At 35.0% G+C, this 24,578-nt stretch overlaps 1 protein-coding gene across 9 annotated transcripts in view; it reads left to right on the plus strand.

Moving 5' to 3' along the window:
* FRYL (FRY like transcription coactivator) overlaps positions 1–24,578 on the plus strand; it is a 244,559-nt gene that overhangs the window by 134,698 nt on the left and 85,283 nt on the right. For 6 of the 9 annotated variants that reach the window (XM_033425473.2, XM_033425469.2, XM_033425471.2 and 3 more), the window contains 10 exons: positions 5,163–5,261; positions 6,298–6,399; positions 9,335–9,379; positions 11,835–11,938; positions 12,138–12,246; positions 14,525–14,611; positions 16,838–17,009; positions 17,512–17,644; positions 19,940–20,047; positions 24,180–24,417. In XM_033425473.2, the coding sequence (XP_033281364.1) occupies positions 5,163–5,261; positions 6,298–6,399; positions 9,335–9,379; positions 11,835–11,938; positions 12,138–12,246; positions 14,525–14,611; positions 16,838–17,009; positions 17,512–17,644; positions 19,940–20,047; positions 24,180–24,417 (1,197 nt within the window). The remainder of the gene's footprint in view (positions 1–5,162; positions 5,262–6,297; positions 6,400–9,334; positions 9,380–11,834; positions 11,939–12,137; positions 12,247–14,524; positions 14,612–16,837; positions 17,010–17,511; positions 17,645–19,939; positions 20,048–24,179; positions 24,418–24,578) is intronic. The other 3 variants (XM_004268286.3, XM_033425475.2, XM_033425476.2) reach the window with 1 other exon arrangement.

The following is a 24,578-nucleotide window of genomic DNA, read 5'->3' on the forward strand; positions in this document are numbered from 1 at the left end:
TTTTCCAGGTGCTCAAAATACTTTTCAATGTACATTTTGTTTTTTTTTTTGGCTGCGTTGGGTCTTCGTTGCTGCGCACTGGCTTTCTCTAGTTGCGGTGAGCAGGGGCTACTCTTCATTGCAGTGCACGGGCTTCTCATTGCGGTGGCTTCTCATCACAGAGCATGGGCTCTAGGCGCATAGGCTTCAGTAGTTGTGGCGCGTGGGCTCAGTAGTTGTGGCTTGCAGGCTCTACGGCGCAGGCTCCGTAGTTGTGGCGCACGGGCTTAGTTGCTCCACGGCATGTGGGATCTTCCTGGACCAGGGCTCGAACCTGTGTCCCCTGCATTGGCAGATGGATTCTTAACCACTGTGCCACCAGGGAAGCCCCAGTGGGCATATTTTATTTTTGCCTTATTGCACTGGCTAGGACTCTCAGTACAAGGATAAATAGAAGTGATGAGAACAGACTCCATTCACATCTTAGGGCTAAAGTCATCAATCTTTTACCAATAAGTATGATGTTACCTGTAGATTTGTCATAGATGCCTTTTATCATATTGAGGAAATTTACTTCCATTCCTAGTTTGTTAAGAGTTTTTTTCAGGAATGAATGTTGGATTTTGTTAAATGCTTTTTTTTTTCTCTGTCTACTGAAGTAATCATATATTCTTTTTTGTTCATTAATATGGTGAACTACGTTGATTGATTTTTCAAATGTTGCATCAGCCATATATTCCTGGGGTTAAACTCCTCTTGATCATGATAAGATTTTTTTAATATATTGTTAGATTTTATTTGCTAGGTTTTTTTCTTTTGAGAATTTTTGCACTTATCTATGTTCATGCGGGCTGTTGGTCTGTGGTTTTCTTGCAATGTCTTTGTTTTTAGTAACAAGTTAATGTTGAAGAAGTTTGTGCAGAATTGGCTCTACATCTTCCTTTGGAGTTGGGTAGAATTCACCAATAAAGCCACCTGGCCTGGGATTTTTCTCGTGGCAAGCTTTTTAACTACCAGATAATTTTCTTCAAAATACATAGGGCTGCTCAGACTGTTTCTTCTTGAGTACGCTTTCATGTCTTTCTAAGGAGTTTGCCCATTTTGTTTGAATTATCCAATTTATTGTAAAGTTAGACATAATATTCCTTTAGTTTCTTTAAATAGCTATAGGATCTGTAGTGACCTCTTCCATTCCAAATATTGGTAGATTGTGACTTTTCTCCTTTTTTCCTGATCTGTCTGGCTAGAAGTTTATTGATTATATTGATCTTCTCAGAGAACCAGCTTTTGACTTTATTGATGTTCTCTATTTTTCAGTTTTCTATTTAACTCATTTCTACTTGGATTTTTATTATTTTTCTTCTACTTACTCTAAATTTGCTCTTTTTTTCCCTGCTAGTTTCTTAAGGTGGAAGCTGAGGTCGTCAAGACCTTTTCTCTTTTCTAATATAAGCACTTAATGCATATATTTCCCTCTAAGTAGTTCTGCAGTGGCAGCCCACAAATTCTGATATCTTGTGTTTTCATTTTCATAAAGCTCAGAATACTTTCTGCTGTCCTTTTTGAAATCCACAGGTTATTTAGAAGCATTTTATTTAATGTCTAAACATTTGGGGATTTTCCAGAGATCTTCAGGTTACTCATTTTTAATTTGTGGTTGCAGAACATATTTGGTATGCTTGAATCCCATTAGATGCATTGAAATTTGTTTTTTGGGCCAGAATATCATTTATTTTGATGAACGTTCCATGTGCACTTGAAAAGACTATGTATACTGCTGTTGGATAGAGTGTTCTATGAATATCAATTAGGGCAAATTGGTTAATAGTGTTTTTCAACTCTGCTGATTTCCTCTCTACTTGTTCTGTCAACTACTGAGAGAGGAGTATTGAAATCTGACCAACTGTTTCTCTTTGCAGTTCTGTCAGTTTTTGCTTGCTGTATGTATAAGCTCTATCATGAAGCACATGTATGTTTAGGATTGTATATCCTCTTTAATTAACACCATTATCATTGTGAAATAACCTTCCTTATCTCTGATAATATTCTTTGCTCTGGAATCTACTTTATCTGATATTAATATAGCCACTCCTGCTTCCTTTTGATTGTATAAGGATAGTATATCTTTTTCCATTTTTTCCTTTTAATCTACTTGTGTTTTTATATTAAAATATATACATATATATATATATATATATTTTTTTTTTTTTTTGTAGGCAGGATATGGTTGGTTCTTGCTTTTTTATCCAGTCTGACAATCTCTGCCTTTTAATTGGGCACCACATACATTTGATATGATTAGTGATACAGTTATTTTAAATCTGTCATCTTCTGATTATGTTTTTAATTTTCCCATCTGTTCTTTGTTTCCTTTTTCTACTATTTTTTTGGATTAATTGAATATTTTTGTGATTCTTTTATCTCCTTTGTTGGCTTATTAGCTATATCTCATTGTTTTGTCATTTAATTGTTTATGGTATACATCTTTAACTTATCATTGTCTACCTCAAGTGATATTATACTGTTCATGTGTAGTGTAAAAACCATACACAATGGTACACTTTAATTTCTTCCCTGAAAATTCTCACACAGCAGTAAGCTGGGGCCATCAAAGGGCTCACCTCATCTATTTTCCATTCCTCAGGGGTCACTTTCTTTTGTTGACTGATGTATAATGTTTTGCGTATCATTTCATATATTTTGTTCCTTTTTGGTTGTTTCAGATGGTAAAATAAGTCTAGCCCCCTTTACACCACCTTGGCTAGAAATGGAAGTTAGTAAAATTCACTTTATTCAGGTTTTATTCTATTTAAAATATTTTAAAATGAAGAAATTTATTTTCATACTGAGAATCAAATGTAACTGTTTTGACTTTTATTTTTAAATACTGAATTAATTGACTTGTGATCAGTGTGTTCATATGGAATGGTTTATGGTATTCAGGTCCTATCTTTAGAACATGTTCAGAAAAGATGGACAGGGAATTGTAAGAAAAATTAAGAATTTAAAATATTAATGACATAGCAGTTGTAGAGATTGGCATGATTTTTTTTTTTACCAGTTTTGAATATTTACTTATAGTTAAATACTTGAAGATTTTTTAAATGAGTACAAACAGAAGTCATGAACTATAAGTTTGTAAGTAGTTTGAGTCAAATACCCCACCCCCACTCTCACCTCAGTTTTAACCGTGAAAATAGGTTCATTTTGCCAAAAAGAAAACATGATCATTTATAAAACCACATCAGCTTAGCTATGAAGTAGCTATGTACTTAATGAAGTACATCATTAGTGCATGGACTTCAATTTCTTTTCCTAGAAATGGTTTGAAACGCTGCGTATCCATCCCAAATTGTCATTTGTGCTTCCCCCTTGTCTGAAAAATCTGTTTTTGCCAGATATCTGAGATTATGTTGTAGTTTCTAAGGTAACTTATCAAAAGGAGCAGATTGTGGGAAGAAAGACCCTTGACTGTGGTCCATTATTACTGGGTTGCCTAATTCTTCTTTTATGCCATGTTTGCTTTTGTATTTTATTTGTTTACTAGGGCTGCCCTTACAAAGTACCACAAACTAGGTGGCTTAAACAACAAAAATTTATTGTCTCACATTTATGGAGCCTAGATGTCTAAGAGCAAGGTGTTGCCAGGTTGATCTTTTTCTGAGTGCTGTGAGGAAGATCTGTTCCATGCCTCTTGCCTAACTTCCGGTAGTTTACTGAAAATCTTTGACCTTCCTTGTCTTATAGATGTATCACCCTGATCTCTGCCATCATCTTCACATGGTGTTATCCTCGTGTGCATGTCTTTGTCCAAATTCTCCCCCCCCACCTTTTTAAAATTAATTTTTATTGGAGTGTAGTTGCTTTACAATGTTGCATTAGTTTCTACTGTACAGCAATACAGCTATACATATACATATATCCCCTCTTTTTTTGATTTCCTTCCCATTTAGGTCACCACGGAGCATTGAGTAGAGTTCCCTGAGCTGTACAGTAGGTTCTCATTAGTTATCTATTTTATACCTAGTATCAATAGTGTGTATATGTCAATCCCAGTCTCCCTATTCATCCCCCGCCCCCTTTTTTAAGGACACAGTCATGTTGGAGTAGCCCCCGCCCCAACTTCAATATGACCTCATTCTAACGTAACTAATTATACCTGCAATGACCTATTTTCATATAAGGTCACATTATGAGGTATGTGGGGTTACGACTTCAGTATATGAATTTTGGGACAATTCAGTCCATAACACCAGCCTCTTCACATAGAACTCCTTCTGTCTGGAACATTCTTGCCTCTCAAATAACCTCCAGCCTCCTTTCCTGGTTAGATTCTACTTATTTATTCATTATATATATTGAGTGCTTTCTGTGTGTCAGGGCCTCCTCCGTCCACAGGGAATACAACAATGATCAAGGTAGGAAAGACTCCCTGCTCTTACCGAGCTTATGTCTAGTGCAGAAAACTCAAACAAGTATGTAAAATTATGTATCAAGAGTATATGCCAGATGTGGTGGTAAGTACTGTGCAGAAATGTAGAGCAGGGTAGGGGCCTAAAAATTCTTGAAGTGGGCAGGGAGTTGAAATTTTAAATAGAGTAATTAGGAAAGATCACCACCTTGAAAGAGATGGTGACGATTGAGCAAAAACCAAAGGAATGAGGGAGTAAGACATGCTATATTTGGGGGAAGAGCTTCTTAGGCAGAAGGAACCAGTGCAGACATCCTGAAGCAAGAGCATGTTTGATGTGTTCTAGGAGCAACAAAGAAGCTAGTGTGGTTGGATCCTAGTGCAGGGGGCCAGAGTAGTGGGAGATAAGACCAGAGAGGTTAAATGGGAGGCTATTGCATTATTTTAGGTAAAGTAATGCCGAATTCAGCTTCGATGTTACTTCCTTCTGGAGTTTTTCCATTGGGGTCTCTTCTGAGTGCTCCAAGAGGACAGAGAATTTCCTCTTAGAGCTCCTGTTATACCACACATTCATCTGCTTCTTCACCCAGGGCTGGGACCTGGTTTATCTTACTCAACATTTGATCATTTGGTGTATTATGGGACTTCATCAGATACTCAGTGAATTATTGACTAATTTCAAACCTTACAGAAACTTATTGTAATCCTTGTATAGTTTGATCTAACACTTGTAACCATTTTCTTTGTGTTTTTGTATTATCTTTTTACCTAGGCTGTTAAAAATGAAGTGAATGTTCCCTGCTTGAAAAATTTTGTGGAGATGCTTTATCAGACTACTTTTGAACTGAGTTCCAGAAAGAAGCATTCATTGGTATTGAGAAACATTTCAAACCTTCATATGTTTAATTAGGAGTTTTAGTAATTGATTTATGAATTTAGTTGGTTTTTTTTAGTAGAGTTTTAAGAGAATTGTAAAAATTGAAATTGTAAAATATGCAAAGTGTAACACAAGGACAAATTTTACCTATTTTCTCCTGCTGTTTTCAAAACTTTCTATTCTTAATTTTACTAGCTCTGTATTTGATAGGTTATTCAGACTTCATTCTAGGTATTTACCTGTCTTGACAGATGCTATAAATTATGTATTAGAATAAAGGAAAAGTTAAGTGTAGTCTCATATTAAACCATAAATTCCTTTATTTTACATTATAATAAATTATATTCTGAAGCATTTGATTATTTAGGAGCTATTGTCTGTCTAATTACATCTTTTCTATTCAGAGATTTAAAGCATTTTTTTTCCATTTCACCATCCACTTCGGTAACTTTGAGGGGTTTTTCTGTAAATTTGCATGCAGCTTGGAGAAAGTGGAGAATTGGACAAATACTTGACTGTTTAAGATAGAGGTATAATAATATAATAAACACTGGTTGTGCCAGGCATTGAGCCAAGTGCTTTACATTCTTTGTCTTACTTTAAGCCTCACAACCCTATAGCATGTGTGTGATTAGCATTCTCCACTTTACATGTTAGGAAAGTGAGGCTTCGAGCACTTTAACATATCTTCCCTGAAGTCACACACCTGATGAATAGAAAACTGCAACATTAATGCCGGTCTGTCCTCTGATCCCAGGGCCACTTTACTGGTTAGAGGAGGAATGGGTCTAGGGAGAAATAATAGCATATTTCTCACTTGGGGAGATGTGATAGATCAGGAAATTGTCCTTATAGAAAATCTGCCCTTTATCATTCTTTGTTAGATTACTCCCTGAGATCGTATTTTTTAAATTACAGATGGGAAAACTGCTAATAGAATTTTTTTTGTTTATGAGAATGAATGAAATATAATTTACAAGTCCAGTGCTTTTTCATAAAAATGTTATTCTCTTTCTTCTGTCTCCTATAGGCTCTATATCCATTAATTACCTGCCTTTTATGTGTCAGTCAAAAACAGTTTTTTTTAAATAACTGGCATATTTTCCTACAGAACTGTTTGTCACATTTAAAGGTAAGACTTAATCTCATTTCTGACCTGTAAATACTGACTGTAGTGTATTCACTTATGCATATACATTGAACAGTATATAATAAAACTTTTAGTACTATAGTTCATTTGAATAGTGATACTTTAACATATTCCTTTTCTTATACGTACTTCATTCCTTCTATAGGGAATCATGTTATAGACATGAATAAACGGTTGATTAAAGATTTAGTTGGTCTTAATGAATGCAAAATTATACATTTGTAATGATTGTTTATATTATCTTGGATCTAGCAATATTTGTTAATAAATAAATTCCTTTGGAATTTCGGAGTATTAGTTAATCTTATAAAACTCTCCAGATGCTTATTTTGCGTTTTCTCTTGAGAAAATTGAGTAATGTTGGCTCAAGTCTGAATAATATGAAAAAAGCCTCGATAATAAAATATCAGTAAAAGCACATTTAGTGTTAACTATGCCCAGCCAAATCTGAAAGTATGGTACTGGATCCACATAGACGGGAAAGCTCCTGCAATGATTCTGACTTGAATCAAGGGGTAATTAATTGTTATTAACACTGTTTGGCACATCTATGTCCAGTCTCTTAGGATTGAAAACAAAACTGTGAGATAGAAGGATCATTATCTGCCCAGGATGCTCTGCTGGCAGAACCTAACAGGATCTTCTTTTCTTCTGTGGATAGGACCACAGTTAATATCTGACACAGAACGTGGGAATATTCCTCATCTGCATGTCATGTGAATGCTTGATTTGAATACCATTTTGATACATAAATGAATATATTTGAATATTTGCTTACATGTTCTAGAAACATGCAGACATGGCATTTCATTTTCTGTTATTCCTCTAAGTTAGGATTAAGACTGAAAAACTTAAACTTGGAAGACAATGAAACCAAGGCACAGAGAGATTAAATGAGTTGTCTCTGACCCTACAGCTCATCGTGATATTGTGAGAAATAGGACTGGCTTTTTTTCCTCACTTCAGGATTGATTCACTGGACAACGTTATCCTATATATCTTTTTTTTTAAAATGATTTTACATATCATTTTGAAAAATACTTTGATTTCTTAGTAAGGTGTACTAAAATATGTCTTTGAAAAATATTTTTGGCTATTTTTCTCCTAGATATACATACACTGATGTTATTCATATTTGGGTGAGAATTGATACATTCGCTTTGCTCTGTTTATGAAAATTCCCAGGGCCAATCAAGCTGGTTAAATTCTTTATGTCATGAAACCAGAAAATAAGTTTTATTTAAGTACATTATATTGTTTCTGTCCTTATTTTGATAATTCATACAGATTTAGGTACTGAAAGGGAAATGATCATTTTCTGGGTAGTATGATTCTTCAAACTTTTAATAACATACTTTAAGACACGCGTTTAAGTGTTTCTGGAAGTTTGCTTTGTTTCATGACAATTCATACTTTTCTGTTGCTTGTTGGAATGTTTTTATACATATACGTTTGCACCTAACATATTTGCAGTTCTTTCGCAGTACTTTAACTTTTTTTTTTTTTTTTGGCTTAAGGCTTTCATTTAAAATGCTCTTTTCTTTGAACCCTTACCTCCTGTTAAATATTTCTGGCATATTGTCCATTTTCATTAATGGCTGTGTCAATCTGCCAGGCTAAAGGAGATAAGAGCCACTTAGCATGAATATTTGGAATATAGTTGTCTTGACCATTAACCTTTAACTTACATTAAGGCTCTATTCAGCAGAAATTTTATGACTTGGTTCCTGCTTGTTAAGTTTTAGATACTGTGGCTATGCTACATAGTTGAGGTAAGGAGTCGAGCATTCAGGGAAAAACTATGCTAATTATCTCTTGTGACAGGTATAATTTATTTGTTTTGTATACAGGAAAAATTGGTCCAAGATAAAGGTCTTACCTAAATTGATTTTGTTTTGAGATTCAAGTAATCTCTTGAGTTCAAAAAAATCTGTAACACTTTTCCGTTTATTAGACCTACTACTCCTTAAAATAGATTTTTATTAGTATTTATTATAGGCTAGATTCTCTAAGTACACTATCTCATTTAATTCTTACTATAACTGAGGCCGAAAGAAGATAAATAAGCAACCCAAGTTTAGGGAGCCAAAAAAGTGATAGAGATAGGATTTGCATCTAATCCATCCAGTTCAATAAAATTTGCTCTTTCTGGTCTACCATGTTACCTTTTAATGTACTATAAGGAATGTTGCTTTACTGAGTATTTTAAAAAATATTTTGGGTTATAATTCTGGGATAGTAAAAAGGCATTATTCCCTAGAGTCATAAGAATAAATATGATACATTTTCAAGGCACTTTAAGATACCGCACAATTTTTTAAAAATTACCATACTAGTTTCTGAAGTTGGTGACCATGAAAAATGGGCATTAGTCTGTAGGTCCATAAATAGCATGAGAGAACATCAGTTTATTTTCACCGAAAGTGTTAAACCTGCTGTTTTTGTCCCAAACATAATTTGGTAGTTTCCCATTCCCCTATCTTTATGTCAAATAAGGTCATTATGTGAAAAATGATTTTAAAGTTTCTAAAGAATAATTGAGAGAGAGAGAGAGAGAGAGAGGAGTAAGAGTAGATGCCATGTAAAAATAATTTAGATTTTTTTTCTACAGTGTATGCTTATTTTCTTTTAAAAATTGAAACTTATTTGAAATCAAATGCAGTGCTTTTACAGGAAAAATTAGATAGTTAAAATTTTATCTATTTTCTCTCAGTTTGAGTGTTGTAGATGTATCCCATGATGCCCAAATTATAGAATTTTTTTTTCTTCAGTGATTCTAGCCACTGTCTTGGACATTTCAAATTTCTTCTAAATAGAGACCTTGGTGAAGAGCTGTCTTGTTTTGTGCTTATTTTCATCTAACATGCATGTGCTGCATCTCATGTTTATGTTTGCTGTCTCACATTGCTTTATTTAGATGCCATCTAACAACAGTATCAGAAAACAAATAGAAACACTCCAGGTGAGTCGTGTTGATGTTACAAAGTAAAATATTGCTTTATCTCCTTTAAGTGTGGCTTTTTTCCCCCTTTACCTATGGCTGCGTTGCATGTCCAACGTATTTATTTAAGCCTGCTTCTCGTATTGTAAAAGAAGAGCAGCACACAGCGGGAACATTCTACCGAAAGTTTAATATTAATGTGGTCCCAAGAAGATGAATTTAAGAGAGAGAAGTGATACCGAATGTTGATTTTTAACCATAATCTTCAGTTTTAAAATATTCTGTTTAATTAAAATTAGCTGTTATAAATTATGCTTTTTATAACATTTTCCAATGAAATTCAGGAGACAGTAACTCAGATTTTGAATATGATTTTGATGCAACACTTTAAAACTACAGTCCTACTGGTTTGAGTTTTAAACAAATCTTTTGTTGTTGTTATTCACAGTAGGAAAAAAAGGAAGAAACATTAAAATGATTGCTGCCAAGAGCATATTTGCCTGACATCAAAACTGTATTATTTAAAATAGATAAGTAATAAGAACCTGCTGTTAAAAAAAAAGAAAAAAGAATTTTAAAAAATTGTATTATACGTTAATATTACTGGATTTTATTAATGTAATCTGATTATTCAAATTAGACCAAAATTGTAACTAGGGAATTATGTATCTTTGTTTAAGGATCAGATCAATTTAGGATGTTTTCATTATTCAGAGATATATAACAGCATTGCAGATACCGAATAAACAATTATATAATTTTTATCACTTTTTATCTTTTCTGGAATTGTTCCTTATAAAATAAATCTGCTTTGTAAAACATAGTAGTCCATCTTGGAAAGTTGGAAAATCAAATTTTATTTCATGCCAGATACCTCAGCACATAAGATAAGATAATCCAAATATTTTATTAACAGTTTATATGAGAAGAATTTTTATGTGGAATTGGACTTAAATATTTCTATTATATAATTTATTATATGTTAATTTGTAGTATTCATATTTTGAAAGGATAATTTAACTATGTGAAGGTATTATTTGGAGTGTACATAAAACTAATTGAACTCATATTTTGACACTTGAGACCTTGCATTTAAGTGCTAGAAAAGAAAGTACTACAAAAAGCTTGGTTGTTATATTAGTAAGATATATTGTGTGTAACTTTATATGTTACTTTAGTTACATTAGTAACAAATTAATAGAAAACTACTTGGGGAATGTATTTGAAATTTGGAATCGTGGATTTGTCAGTAGAAGGAGAGACTGACTTTGAGACTGACCAGCTGAATAGTTGATACTCCATTCTGAATTATATCAAATTTTCATATACATAGATGTGCAAAATTGTATTTTCTAGTGGTTGTCTTTTTTAAAAACATGTCCAGTGGTAATCTCGTTGCATTGCTTTTAATCATACATAGTAGATGTCAGTTATTCTGTGGTCTGAGAAAACATAGAATAGTAAATTACTTAGTATTTAAAAACTCCCTTTTGTCCATTGTTATATATAAAATAATTGTTTAACAATAAGAAATCTCTCAAACCAGATTAAATAAATGCTAATTTATAGGACTAAATGCATCCTACAACTAATTAACAGATGCATAAAGAGTTTCTCCTACCAAAGGTGATTATTAGCTAATTTTCAAAATTTACAATTAAATCTCATTACATGTCTCTTGTCATTTAAGAACTTCACTTTTTATAATAGCTAGTATGAAGAAAAGGTTTGCTGATCAAATTGCGATTGAAATGGATACTTTTCTGATTTTAAATAAGAATGTTCTAATTCTAAATTAAAAAATTAAAGGTAAACACCTGACACTTACTGAGCATTTAACGTGTCAGGCAGTGTTCCAAGTGCTTTTCACATAATAACTCCCTTAATCTGTGAGGTAGGTACCGTGTTATCTCCATTTTAGAGCTGAGGAAACTGTTTCACCAACTGATCCAAGGATGGGGTTTGGCCAGTCATTCCTAATTTCAGAGTCTATGCTCTTAACCCACCATTCTATATTCCTTCTTTTAAGTATAATCACTCAATAATATTTTGCATTATTCCATAAGCGCAAATATCTATAACAACATTTGGTGTTCTAAATTTTAACTGTGTATGAGCTGCAATGAATTACAGCAAAGATGAGCAATCCATTTATCATTATTTCAGTATTGTTTTGTGTCCCATTTACCATCAGGTAAGTTGAAGTGTGTATAATTTCAGAGTTCTTAGAGATACTAGTAGTATTTTGTTTTGAGAATATAAGGGATGGCTCAATTTCCTTATTTATGGTTGCTTTTGAGCTCTCTGTACTTACTGTATACTAAATATATACTTACATATTTAAACCTGTTTTAGATTGAATAAAGAAGGGAATGGAGAGGGCTTTTAGTTGTTGACAGAGAATATAATTGATCTTAAATTATTGCAAGTACTTTGATAAATAAGCTTATTTTTATTCTCTTTTGCTTCTAAACAGAATAAAGATCCTAAAATGTCTCGAGTTGCACTGGAATCTTTGTATAGATTGTTGTGGGTCTATGTAATTAGAATAAAATGTGAAAGCAACACTGTAACTCAAAGGTGAGTGCCTTTGTTTTAAAGCATATTTAAAGTAACATCTTGGTAAAAAATGCCACACTGATGAATTTTAGTTAACATTACAAATACCTTGAGGAGGAATATGAATTATCTTGACATATTATGAAGGATGCGAAGGATATTTTGCTAATGTTTTGTTGATTTCATTCTCTCATTATGACTAAATCTTTTTTCCCTACAGTCGTCTTATGAGCATAGTGTCAGCACTTTTCCCAAAAGGGTCACGTAGTGTGGTTCCTCGTGATACACCTCTCAATATATTTGTGAAGATTATTCAGTTCATTGCTCAGGTGAGTGCCTCACCTCATAATACCTATATACATGCAAATTGTAAGAGTAGGGGACAAAGTGAGAGAGTGGCATGGGCATATATACACTACCAAACGTAAAGTAGATAGCTAGTGGGAAGCAGCCGCATAGCACAGGGAGATCAGCTCGGTGCTTTGTGACCACCTAGAGGGGTGGGATAGGGAGGGTGGGAGGGAGGGAGGGAGACGCAAGAGGGAAGAGATATGGGAACATATGTATATGTATAACTGATTCACTTTGTTATACAGCAGAAACTAACACACCATTGTAAAGCAATTATACTCCAATAAAGATGTTAAAAAAAAAAGAGTACTTAGAGTCATAGAATTTGTTACACATCTAAAAGCATGATAACAAAACATTTTTTAATACTGAAGAGTGAAATATAAAAGTATGCTTTAAAAAGTAAAAAATAAATGATGCTAATGATTTTTGTGTGTGTGCAAAATACATTTAGATGATTGATCTACACACTTGGAAAGGAGACTCAGAGGAGACACTTAATTTAGGAAGAGTCAAGAAAATGTCTCATAATCCTCCTCTTATCTATTTACTAATTAGTTCCTGAGTGTCTTGAAAGATTTTGGAACATTGTTTTCATAACCTGCATTAATCTATGTTCTCAGGTAGAGACACTAGAGTCCGTGGTAGCTTGTTGAATCCAAAGGGGTCTTTTAAGGAATAGAGGTCGTTCACAGAATCACTCATAGGACTGAAGAAACAGATTCTAGCCGAAATGGAAATCCAGAGGAAACTACACTATCGGGCTACCAAGGAAGCTGCTGCCTCTGCCACAGTCAAAAACCTGCCAAATTAGGAAGTGCCCCAAGTGCTTAAGAATCATGTCTCCACCACAGTCCCCACCAGTAAAATAGATTCCTTTCTCCCTGTCCTCCCCCACCTCCTCCCGTACCCCAGTTCCCAGGGGTTCCCGTGAGTATATCACTTGACGGGGTCTCAGTCACATCCTGAAGCCTGTTGTCCAGAGGCATCCTGGGAAATATCATTTTAGCTTTCTAGCCTTTGCAGTAAAGGAAGGTTTATTTGAAGAGGATTAAATGGGGGCTGAGTAAGCAAATCCATGGCTCTGGTCACATTCTCTTTTGGGACATCAGCCCCGGAGAAGCATAAGTAGGGTTACCTCCTCAATTTGGGAAAAACACTTTGGTTCCAGAATGTTCATTGAGTTCTCTTTGAACTAAAACTATGACAACGAAGATGACCCATAATGTAATTATTTTTGACAATAAAGAAATAAAGAATATTTAAATAAAACGAATACATTTCTATTTACGGGAGCACAGAATTAATGATAATTAGATAAGAATAAATGTGTCAATAAGATGAATGAAAGCAGATTGTGCCTTAGATCTGTTGTTGAGAAAACTTTTGCTATTTGGTTGCATCCCTTCCCCGAGGGTCATACCCACTACCTTTGCTTAATCACCTCACACCAACACTCCTCCAGAACTATAGAGCTCCTCTCAAACATCAGTTACTCTTAGTTAACTTTTCTTTCCTTGGAGATTACCCTTCCCGGAGCCCTGTTCTTTCTGTCCCAGTATGAACCCCCTGCTCTCCAGGCCTGCCTCATTGCTATCGTCATGGGACTTCCTTTTATCATTATTTTGGGAATTCCTTCACTTAGGTCTTGAATATGAGTTTGGCAAATGCGTGTTTAAAACTTCTATCCTGCTGGTTTGGCTATTAAACCAATCATTTGATAATTAAATCATGTATCTGTAATCATATACTTTTAACATTAATTCATATACATTTATCTTTTGTCCAGCTAGATTCAGGAACTTCTTGTGGGTACAGACCTGTATTGTTGCCATTATTTGTATAATTCTTAACATGATACTTAACTTATACAGGCAGACCCTTGTTTTATTGCACTTTGCTTTATTGTGCTTTGCAGATATTGCCTTTTTTTTTTTTTTTTTTTTTTTTACAAACTGAAGGTTTGTGGCGACTCTGTGTTGTTAGATGATGGTTAGTGTTTTTTAAGCAATAAAGTATTGTTTAGTTAAGGTTGTACATTGTTTTCTTAGGCATAATGCTATTGTACAGTTAATAGACTACAGTATAGGGTAAACATAACTTTTATATGCACTGGGAAACCAGAAAATTTGTGTGACCTGCTTTATTCTGATTTTGCTTTATTGCGGTCTGGAACAAAACCCACATTATCTCCAAGGTATGCCCATAGCAGTAGAAAGTTATAAGGATTTATTGATTGTTTTTTTTTTCCTCTAGGAACGTTTGGATTTTGCAATGAAAGAAATAATATTTGATCTTCTCAGTGTTGGAAAATCTACCAAAACTTTCACCATTAATCCAGAGGTAAAAGAATTATAATGTAGTAATTTACTATCCTATACAATTAAAAAAAAATTTTTTTTAAGCACAATTTCTGGAATCAGAACTCTTAGGCTCAAATCTCTAGTTAAAGACAAATTAAGATAAATGTTATTTCCTACTTCTTTGGCCTTGTTATTCCCTCGTAAACTCCTGCTCATCCTTTAGATAAAAAATTTTCAGATTGTTTAAGAATATTTTTTGAAGTAATTGCTTATTGGAATTTAATGACACTGGAGAATGTAAAAAGACAAAATAAGTGTTATATTTTCTCTTATTTCTTTTAAATTATTGTGCTGGTCCTCCTCATAATCAAATCCTAAGATATATATTTATGTAGTTAACAAATGAGCTCGAAAGTTATTGAAGCTTTTTATTTGTAGGATTTTTAAGATAGGTTAATAATTATTTCCAAATTTTTAAAGTGAGCAGAAAAGACTTTGTAGATGACATGCTTAACCTGGTTCTCAGCAACAAAAATCACATAATGAAAGACGTTTTCTTGATCATCTGTTTTCAAAAATATTCTCTTCATTGAACAAGTTTATTTCTGAAATTAATTTTTTTCCTCACTGAAACGTTCATACTAAGAGTAGAAAAAATGTCAATTGTGCCGTTTTGTTGTTGTTGTTTTTCTACAGGCTTATTTTATTAGGATTTTCTTCAATCTGTATTTTCTTTTCAGGAATCTTTTTAAGCTTGTGTGAGCTAGTTTAGTTAAAGCCAGATAAAATTATCTATTAATCCACTTAATCAAATCAAGCAAATTGCAATACACTGAAAGAATGAATAAGTGAGGACACCTCTGTGAACCACAGTACATTGTGGAATTTTCCCACTCCCTTCAAGATGTCTTCTATGACTATGTGAAATGACCATCTGATATTAGACTAATATCACCAGTATTATGTCATATGTAAAGAGGGGTAAATCTTAAAACCTTGATCTTATTTAGATAAAAAATATATAAATGAAAGTTTTATTTTCTCCCTGTATTCCAGTGAACCATCCAGTGAACACCCACTGGGATGCATATACCCATTTTAGAGACCACTGGTGTAGGTCATAACTAATGACAGCTTGGGCTGAGATGGTGTGGTGTGGATAGAGAGAAGATCATTTACTGAGAAGAGAAACACTGAGAAGATACTGAGTTTGGCGGGGAAGAGGGCATTTGGTTTGAACATGGCAAATCTGAGGCATCTTTCTGACATCCAAGTAGAAGTGTCACATTGGTCTGAGGGTCCCAGTTCTGAGGAGAAATAAGGCTTAAAATTAGCAGGTACTCTGGTATGGGTGGTAATTGAAGCCATGTAAATACATGAAATTACTTTGGGAGAGAATACATAATGATAGGAAAAGGCAGCCTAGGAACTTGCCTTGAAGCAGTCTAACATTTAATATTCAGATAAAGGAGGGTAAATTTGGAATGTGGACAGAGATGACACAGTCAGCAGTGGCACAGATGTATCCAAGGAAGGGAGGGTTTCAGGGAATGAGGAATATTTGACAGTGTCCCATGCTGCTGAAAAGTCAAATAGGATGCAGGAAAAATGTCCACTGGTTTGAACAGTATTGTCACTGATGAGTGAGAGGGAAGTATTATGGGGAGAACTCACTGCATTAAGATAGTTGAGTATAGTTAACAGGAGTCAGAATATTCAGTTAAAAGGGAAATGTTGAAGATGCAAGAAAGAGAAGGGATAATTGATAGTGTAATTTCCTGATAATGCAAGAGCAGATGGGATTCTAATAACTAGGAATACCAGCACTCCTCAACTGTAACAGGAGCAAAGTAGAGGAAGAAGAGGTGCAGATATAAGTAGATCAGTGTCTTTTGTAGTGAGAGATTGAGGAAGGTTGATGTTTTTTTTCTGACTGTGAAGTGGGTGACAGATCATCTGCTTATAGAGGGGAGAGTATGGTATCAGGGTGTAGGAGAGTTGAGGAAGGGATGGAAGAGGTTTGAAATAAGCTAGAAAATAAGAGAGCCAGTTGACCTCATAAGTGAATGGGTGGCACTTGGGAATTTGGTATTAAAGCAAACTGCAGTGCCTGGGCTAGTTAAAAATGTGGGACAGAAAGGTTTGTGTTTCTTCTGTCCTCCTTCCTCCCATCCCCCAGTGTTATTTGATGAGATATTTTTAGCATGAAAAAAAAGGAATTTTCTGACACTCTGACTTCTTTATTTTGAAACTTTTTTCTCTGAAGAGAATGAACATAGGCCTCAGAGTCTTCCTTGTAATAGCGGACAGTTTGCAGCAGAAAGATGGTGAGCCGCCAATGCCAACAACAGGAGTTATTCTTCCCTCAGGAAACACTCTGCGTGTAAAGAAAATTTTTCTCAATAAAACCTTGACAGATGAAGAGGCAAAAGTCATAGGTTAGTGTTAACTGGAATAAGTAAATAATACAGTTTAATATTCTTTTGTGAAAGGTTATAATCAAATCTAAAATGTATATTATTGCCTGTGTAAATGTATACATACGTGTATATATTTGCCTATGAAAGTATATATTTGCCTAGTTATTCCAGTGTACAGAGTGATTCAAAAATGAATACTTTTTTTATAATATCCATAAGTTGTTATGTTAAAAGTCTTGTTAAATATTTTCTCACATGATACTATTCACCGCATTTTGTCCTTCCTTCAAATTAATTTCAGTTGTGTGCATAATTTTTCACATTTTCTCCAATATACTGAAGCAAATTATCAGGGAGAATAGTATGTCAAAGTCAGAACTCCTTCCTTTGTAACAAAAATAAGCTAATGTAATTTAAAGGTTGTGATGGGCTTTTATTTTTTTTACAGAAAATAACTGTAACTATTCTTTATCTAATTTTTGACATTTTATAACTGTGAAGTTCCCCCCCACCCCCCCAGGAATGTCTGTTTACTACCCTCAAGTGAGAAAAGCGTTAGACAGCATTCTCAGACATTTGGACAAAGAAGTTGGGAGACCAATGTGTATGACTAGCGTGCAGATGTCTAATAAGGAGCCTGAAGATATGATTACGTATGTAGTCAATTATTTCTCTTCATTGCTATTTCAGTTTTCACAAGTAAAGTGGGTCGATTCTTGCTTGTTTCCTTCCTTGTTTCCTTCCTTTCTCTTCTGGATTTCGCCCCTGTTGCCATCTGCGGCAGTTTTTAATACAGCGATTCCTCCCACAGGCTCAGTTTTACTCTTTAAAGTGCTGTCAAACCAGTACAGATAGCAAAAGTCATCCTGGATCCGTCCAGTTTGTTGTCAGTGTTGAGGCCTTATACTTATTCTGTGAGTGAGAGATAAATGCTAGTGACCGCAGATGTGTGTGGACATGGTTGGTTTATTAAGTCAAACAAATGCTCTTATTTCCAGAGCCTTGTTCAACAAAAAAAGAAAACCTGAAAATCTCCTGGGAACTGAGGGTACAGAGGGGAATAATGTATGAGTGGCTTTTTGTGTGAGAAACTGTACCTCATCTCACCCCCATCCCACTGCCAGCACTGCTTGTCAACCCATGTTTTTTTCCCTTATTGTTAGGGACTTCCTCCTCAGGAAGATATATTTTATGGCAATAACTTCTTTTACTTGCTAGGAAATATCTACATATTCTTTGTAAGTGGACTTTTTTTAAGATGTTAATATCTGCATTGTACATCTTAGATAACCAAATTGGATATTGGCTCTCCCAATTAATGCATAGTTACTATATACTAGAAAATGTTAATATCTCTGAGAGTTTCTCTAATGTGAAGGTTTTTTTCCTGCATTACTTTCTCTGGGAAGTCTTCATCCTTTTTGTCACACTTTCCTCATTTCTGCCTGTAAATTTGCCCTCACTGAGTTCCTCTGGCTGTGTATGTAGCGTCTTCAATGACGGCAGTGTCAGCATTCCCCGGTCAGCTAGTTCTTCTGTAACTCCATTAATGTTTGATTGATATTGGGTTGACCAAAAAGTTCGTTTGGGTTTTTCCGTAAGATGTTACAGAAAAACCCAAACAAGCTTTTTGGCCAACCCAATATTTCACTTCCAGTATTCACTGTTCTTTTCTTCGCTGTACTTTAATCTTTGTTGGCCAGTTTCCTCTTTTGATTATCCATTGTTGTCAAATGCCACCTGAGTTTACCCCTGGAGGCAAGGAATCAACACAACTACATAATTTGCCATGTATGTGTGAACCGAATAACAGATGTGCAGTGACCAGTCACGACAGACTTTGAAAAAGTTAATGTGATTAAATCACTGGTTATGATCACATCTGTTTCTTACGTCCTGATTTGTGCACTGAGGAGCTAACAGGGAAGCTTGGCTACGCAATTACTTATAGTTGATGGTAACGGAAAATTGAACCACATTGTTGGAGACTGGTATTATTTAACTAAATTGTGGTAACTGAAATTCATGCGTGTTGGAACCAAGCTGAGAAAACTCACTGTATATAAAATCACTAAAAGTAAGTAGTAGGTCCATTGCCATGATAATGGATACTGAGCCAAAAACTCTTAAAACATCCAAATTCTTGTCTATATAAGAATTATTTTATTGGGCCAATTGAAGGACAATTTGGGTAAAATAAATTAACAGCTTCCCCTTGAAATGTAGACCAAAATAAAAACCAGTATCTAAAAGGTTAGATATTTAAAATAAATAAAATCATTGAATAACTAGGGGAAAATACAGAAGAATTAAATTGTATCAAGCCTCTGGAGGAACCAGGATTTTCAAAACTTCACATATTGTATTACATAAAAATTTTAAATATGTGTGTGTGTGTGTGTGTGTGTGTACGTTCTGAAGTAAAATAAAAAGACAAGAAAAAACAACAACAGTAGTATATGAGAATGTCTGTTTTCTAAAACCCTTGTTAGTATATGATATTAAGAGAAAGAAAACATTTTGTTGATTTTATAGACCCCCCAAATAACTAATATTTGGTTACTTAATGTCAATTTTATTATTTTAATAATTAAATATTATCAAAGGTTAAATATTATGTATTTAATTCTATTTGAAACAATTATAATATAAATAATTTACTTAAATAATACTTACTATTTAAACATAATAGTTGTTATACTTGTTTTTAATTACTGAAAACCTTTTTTGCTGGCTACCTATGTTTTTTTCCTGAATTATCCATATATTCTTTTCTGCATTTATAAACTGATAATTATTTACTGGATTTGTATATGCTCTTTTTATAATAAATACATTAAACTTTTGGAGGTGGGCTCATTTTCTGTAATAATTTTTCCAAGTTTGCTGTCATTGTCTGGTGTATGTAAGATTCTTCTTATTAAGTCCTCTTGTGATCTGTTTTTCAGGGGGGAAAGAAAACCCAAAATTGATTTGTTTAGAACTTGTATTGCTGCTATTCCAAGGTTGATTCCTGACGGTATGAGCAGAACTGACCTCATTGAATTGTTAGCAAGGTAAATGAGAATTACTGTTTGTGAGGTTACCTTTTATCTCTTTAAATCTCTTTAAATTTCTAATGCACCCCTGTTACTATTATCACTAAAAAAGTAGTGATAAAGACATTTTTAATCCTTTATTTGATAACTTTCTAAACTCCCATTTTGTCTTTTACGTTTTGTTAACACTTTCTCCTCATTCATTTGTTGTTGTTGTTGATGAAATTTAATCTTAAGATGTATTTAATGACTTTAATTTCATGGCAGAGAGGTCAAAGCCTTTCTTTCCCCAGGGAATGAGAGCAACGAATGACCTGATATCCTAAATGTGAAATCCTAAAAGTATCTTCTTTTTTTTAACATCTTTATTAGAGTATAATTACAATGTTTTGTTAGTTTCTGCTGTATAACAAAGTGAATCAGCTATACGTATACATATATCCCCATATCCCCTCCCTCTTGCGTCTCCCTCCCACCTTCCCTATCCCACCCCTCTAGGTGGTCACAAAGCACCGAGCTGATCTCCCTGTGCTATGAGGCTGCTTCCCACTAGCTATCTATTTTACGTTTGGTAGTGTCTATATGTCCATGCCACTCTCTCACTTCGTCCCAGCTTACCCTTCCCCCTCCCCGTGTCCTCAGGTCCATTCTCTACGTCTGTGTCTTTATTCCTGTCCTGCCCCTAGGTTCTTCAGAACCTTTTTTTTTTTTTAGATTCCATATACATGTATTAGCATACGGTATTTATTTTTCTCTTTCTGACTTACTTCACTCTGTATGACAGACTCTAGGTCCATCCACCTCACTACAAATAACTCAATTTCGTTTCTTTTTATGGCTGAGTAATATTCCATTGAGAATATTCCATTGAAACATCTTCTTTATCCATTCATCTGTTGATGGACACTTAGGTTGCTTCCATGTCCTGGCTATTGGAAATAGTGCTGCAATGAACATTGGGGTGCATGTGTCTTTTTGAATTACGGTTTTCTCTGGGTATATGCCCAGTAGTGGGATTGCTGGGTCGTATGGTAGTTCTATTTTTAGTTTTTTAAGGAACCTCCATACTGTTCTCCATAGTGGCTGTATCAATATACATTCCCACCAGCAGTCCTCACTCATTTTTTAACTGTTAAGGTTCTTCTGGATTCCCCTACAAATCCTATTTTTAAATTCCTTGCCTTTCCATCTAGTACTGTTTCTTAGGACTTGTATACCATGTTGTCTTTTAACATACGGGCATTATCAGTGTATGATGGCCCCACTGGGCAATTAGTGTGTTAACTCCTACAGTCATTTCTTTAGCACCTAGGGTGATAACCAGGTCTCATTTTCACTTTTTCCTCTTACTGCAGAGGCCATAGCATTCAAGTTTTTATCTCTTTCTTCTACTAGGCTCTGTAAATGAGTAAATAACATGACATCCAAACTTAAATACCAGCTCCCAAAAGTAAGTCTAAGTTGAGGTGATGGCCTTTTGAAAAACCCCTTTGTTGACATAGTTAGGAATTCTCTTTAGATAAGGGGTCAGCAAACTTTTTTTCTTAAAGGACCAGATAGTAAATATTTTAAGATTTGCAAGTCACGTGGCGTCTGTCACAGTTACTCATCTTTGCCACTGTAGTGCAGAAGCAGCCACCTGTGAAGGCTCCTGGCTGGATTTGGCCCTTGAGCCATAGTTTGCTGGCCCCAGCCTAAAGGGAAAACCAAGTGCAAAGACTATCAGGGCAGTGATACCTGATCACATTGAAAGATGTTTACTGCTCGCTGGGCACTTATCACTAAGTCTTAAGTTAAATTCACAATGAATAAACAGTTAATAGACCACTCCAGCAACCTTGTCTACCTCCTTGAAAACACCTAGCATTTCACACACCTATCCTCAGCGGTTGCGGTTGCGGGTTGCACTCAGGCCTTGAATGGTATTGGTCTCTTAGGATTACGAGGAGAAGAAAGGGGTTACTTTTTTTTTTTTGCCGTACGCGGGCCTCTCACTGTTGTGGCCTCTCCCGTTGCGGAGCACAGGCTCCAGACGCACAGGCCCAGCGACCATGGCCCACGGGCCCAGCCGCTTCACGGCATGTGAGATCTTCCTGGACCAGGGCACGAACCCATGTCCCCCGCATCGGCAGGCGGACTCTCAACCACTGCGCCACCAGGGAAGCCCAGAAAGGGGTTACTTTGAAACTTTGCACCATGAGATAAATTCATCCCTTCCCACTCTTGTCTCTTAATTCTTGCTGTAAATTAGATTGCAGAGTTATGAAGTTCTTGTCAGTGTTAGGGAGGGAAAATAAGTTTTAATTATTTATAATGCTATTCCTTGGGAAAGCAGTAAACAACTCTCATCCAATTCCACTCTTACTCCTCCCGCCTCAGTTTAACTCACCTACATCTTTGTGGACGGCAGTCCATATCCCCCACCAAAATGAAATTGCATCTCCAAGGGGCAGGGATAGAGGAGCCTTGTAGAGGAGCAAATATCTCGACAGTGATTGACAGTTTGCTTTGCTATTTATAATACTTTGCTTCTTTCCCCTGTGGTATTCACTTACCAGTTAGTTTATTTTGGCAGAAAGAAAGATTCTAGGGTCTGCTTACTTTGTCCCCAACTCCTATCATTTGGAATTGTGATGTCTAAATCTTATTTACTTAGAAATAAAGTAAGCAAACAAACAAAGCAAAGATACACTGTAAATTTGCATACCTGTCTGCTGTCTCTAGGGAAGGTCAATTTGTTCTCCTGCCTTAAATTATTCAGGCACCATTCTCTTCATGGCTATACCCTGAGTCACACAGATAGGTGTAAATTTGTGGATTTAAGGGATGTTAAAATGACCTTTAGAGCCAGCAGCACAGAGTCAGGCACTCCCCTAGCCCACAGTATTGCCTTTGGTGCCACTGTCAGAGACAGAACACTGGGCTAGAGACCCTTGATCTGACCCCATGTGGTACTTACAGTGCGCTGCTCTAACTGCTGCTGCTTTGTGGCTCACTCCTAGGTCTCTGTAGCTGTAATACATTTTCTCCTCAGTCTCATGGTCAGTTGAATGTTGGCTTAGTGAAGACCAGAACTGAGCTCAGCAGGGTGAAGACTGTGGTATCTCCTCTCACATAAATCACGCAGCTCTCTACCTCTGTCATGGAGGATAACTCCATCTTTCCAGCTGCCCAAGCATGTAACTGTGGCATACTTTTTAATACACCTGCTTTTCTTTATTCATTCAGGCTGTTTCTAACTCTGATGCATGTGTCTTGATGGTCAATCCTGAAAATAATACTCTATAGCCCCAAACGGAAACTCATATTCATATAGCATTATATATTGGTAGCTTCACTGCTGCAGCCATGTTTTATGATTTTCTTGTTTATCATTCTCTTCTTTAAGTTCCATTAAAATCCTTTAACTAATATTAATTCATGTCCTCATATTGTATTGATATCTTTAAAAGGTAATTATATATAGCCTCTCCTATAATTTATTTAGACTTAAACTCTTGAAGACCTTATGGGTTCGTTTGACACTTTTTTTTTTTTTCATTTTCTTTCTAGGCATACCCCATTTATGAAGTTACCCCTAAATTTATTCTCATTCTCACTGTCAAGAATTATTTCTGTTAAACTGATTCCATCTTGATTTGTTGTATTTCTTTCTTCACAATCAGCCATCTTATGTTTAACTGTAACCTCAGCAGCATGAAAGGAATGATAGAGATAAATCATGTCCTTTCCAGTAAAGGACTAAATAAATATGAGCTAGCGCTAAGGTATTATATGATTGGACGTAATTTTTGATTGATTATAGGATAACATATGGCATTTTAAGGATTAAAGAATTTTTTTATGTAATTCTGATTTGTCAGTCTGTGTTTTCTAAAGTACAGCATTTGAATTATGATCATTCTTATTATTCTGAATTATAGTACAAGTACCAACTAATATTAGTAGATTGACGTGTGAATTTAAATAAATGAATATAGGTTAGCATAAGGATGAATATAGCACAAAAAGTGAACATTGGTTCCTATCTTCTTACTTCTTATGAACCAGTTGAAAGGATATATTTTTTAAATTCTTAGTTTTACATTTTAGATGATAAAACTCTTTGGAAGGTTTTTGAGGTTTGCTAATGGAATTTTGTTCTTGGTAGGCTCACAGTTCATATGGATGAAGAACTACGTGCTCTGGCTTTCAATACTCTGCAGGCACTAATGCTTGATTTTCCAGATTGGCGGGAGGATGTTCTTTCAGGATTTGTTTATTTTATTGTTCGTGAAGTGACTGATGTCCATCCCACGCTTCTTGATAATGCCGTAAAGATGTTGGTGCAATTAATAAATCAGTGGAAACAAGCAACCCAAATGCATAACAAAAACCAGGACTCACAGGTACCAAACTCTTTTGTAGTGTCTCTTTGTATGTGGTCAGTGGTAGATGACCAATGATGATGTTAAAACATATTGACTTTCTCAAAAACTAAAAGTTTTATTAGTTTTACTTCCTTTCAAAGTGTTTGTAATCCCTTAAGCAGAACTTTCCTATAGTTTAT

Source organism: Orcinus orca, chromosome 4 (assembly GCF_937001465.1).
Source record: "Orcinus orca chromosome 4, mOrcOrc1.1, whole genome shotgun sequence".
Lineage (NCBI taxonomy): Eukaryota > Metazoa > Chordata > Mammalia > Artiodactyla > Delphinidae > Orcinus > Orcinus orca.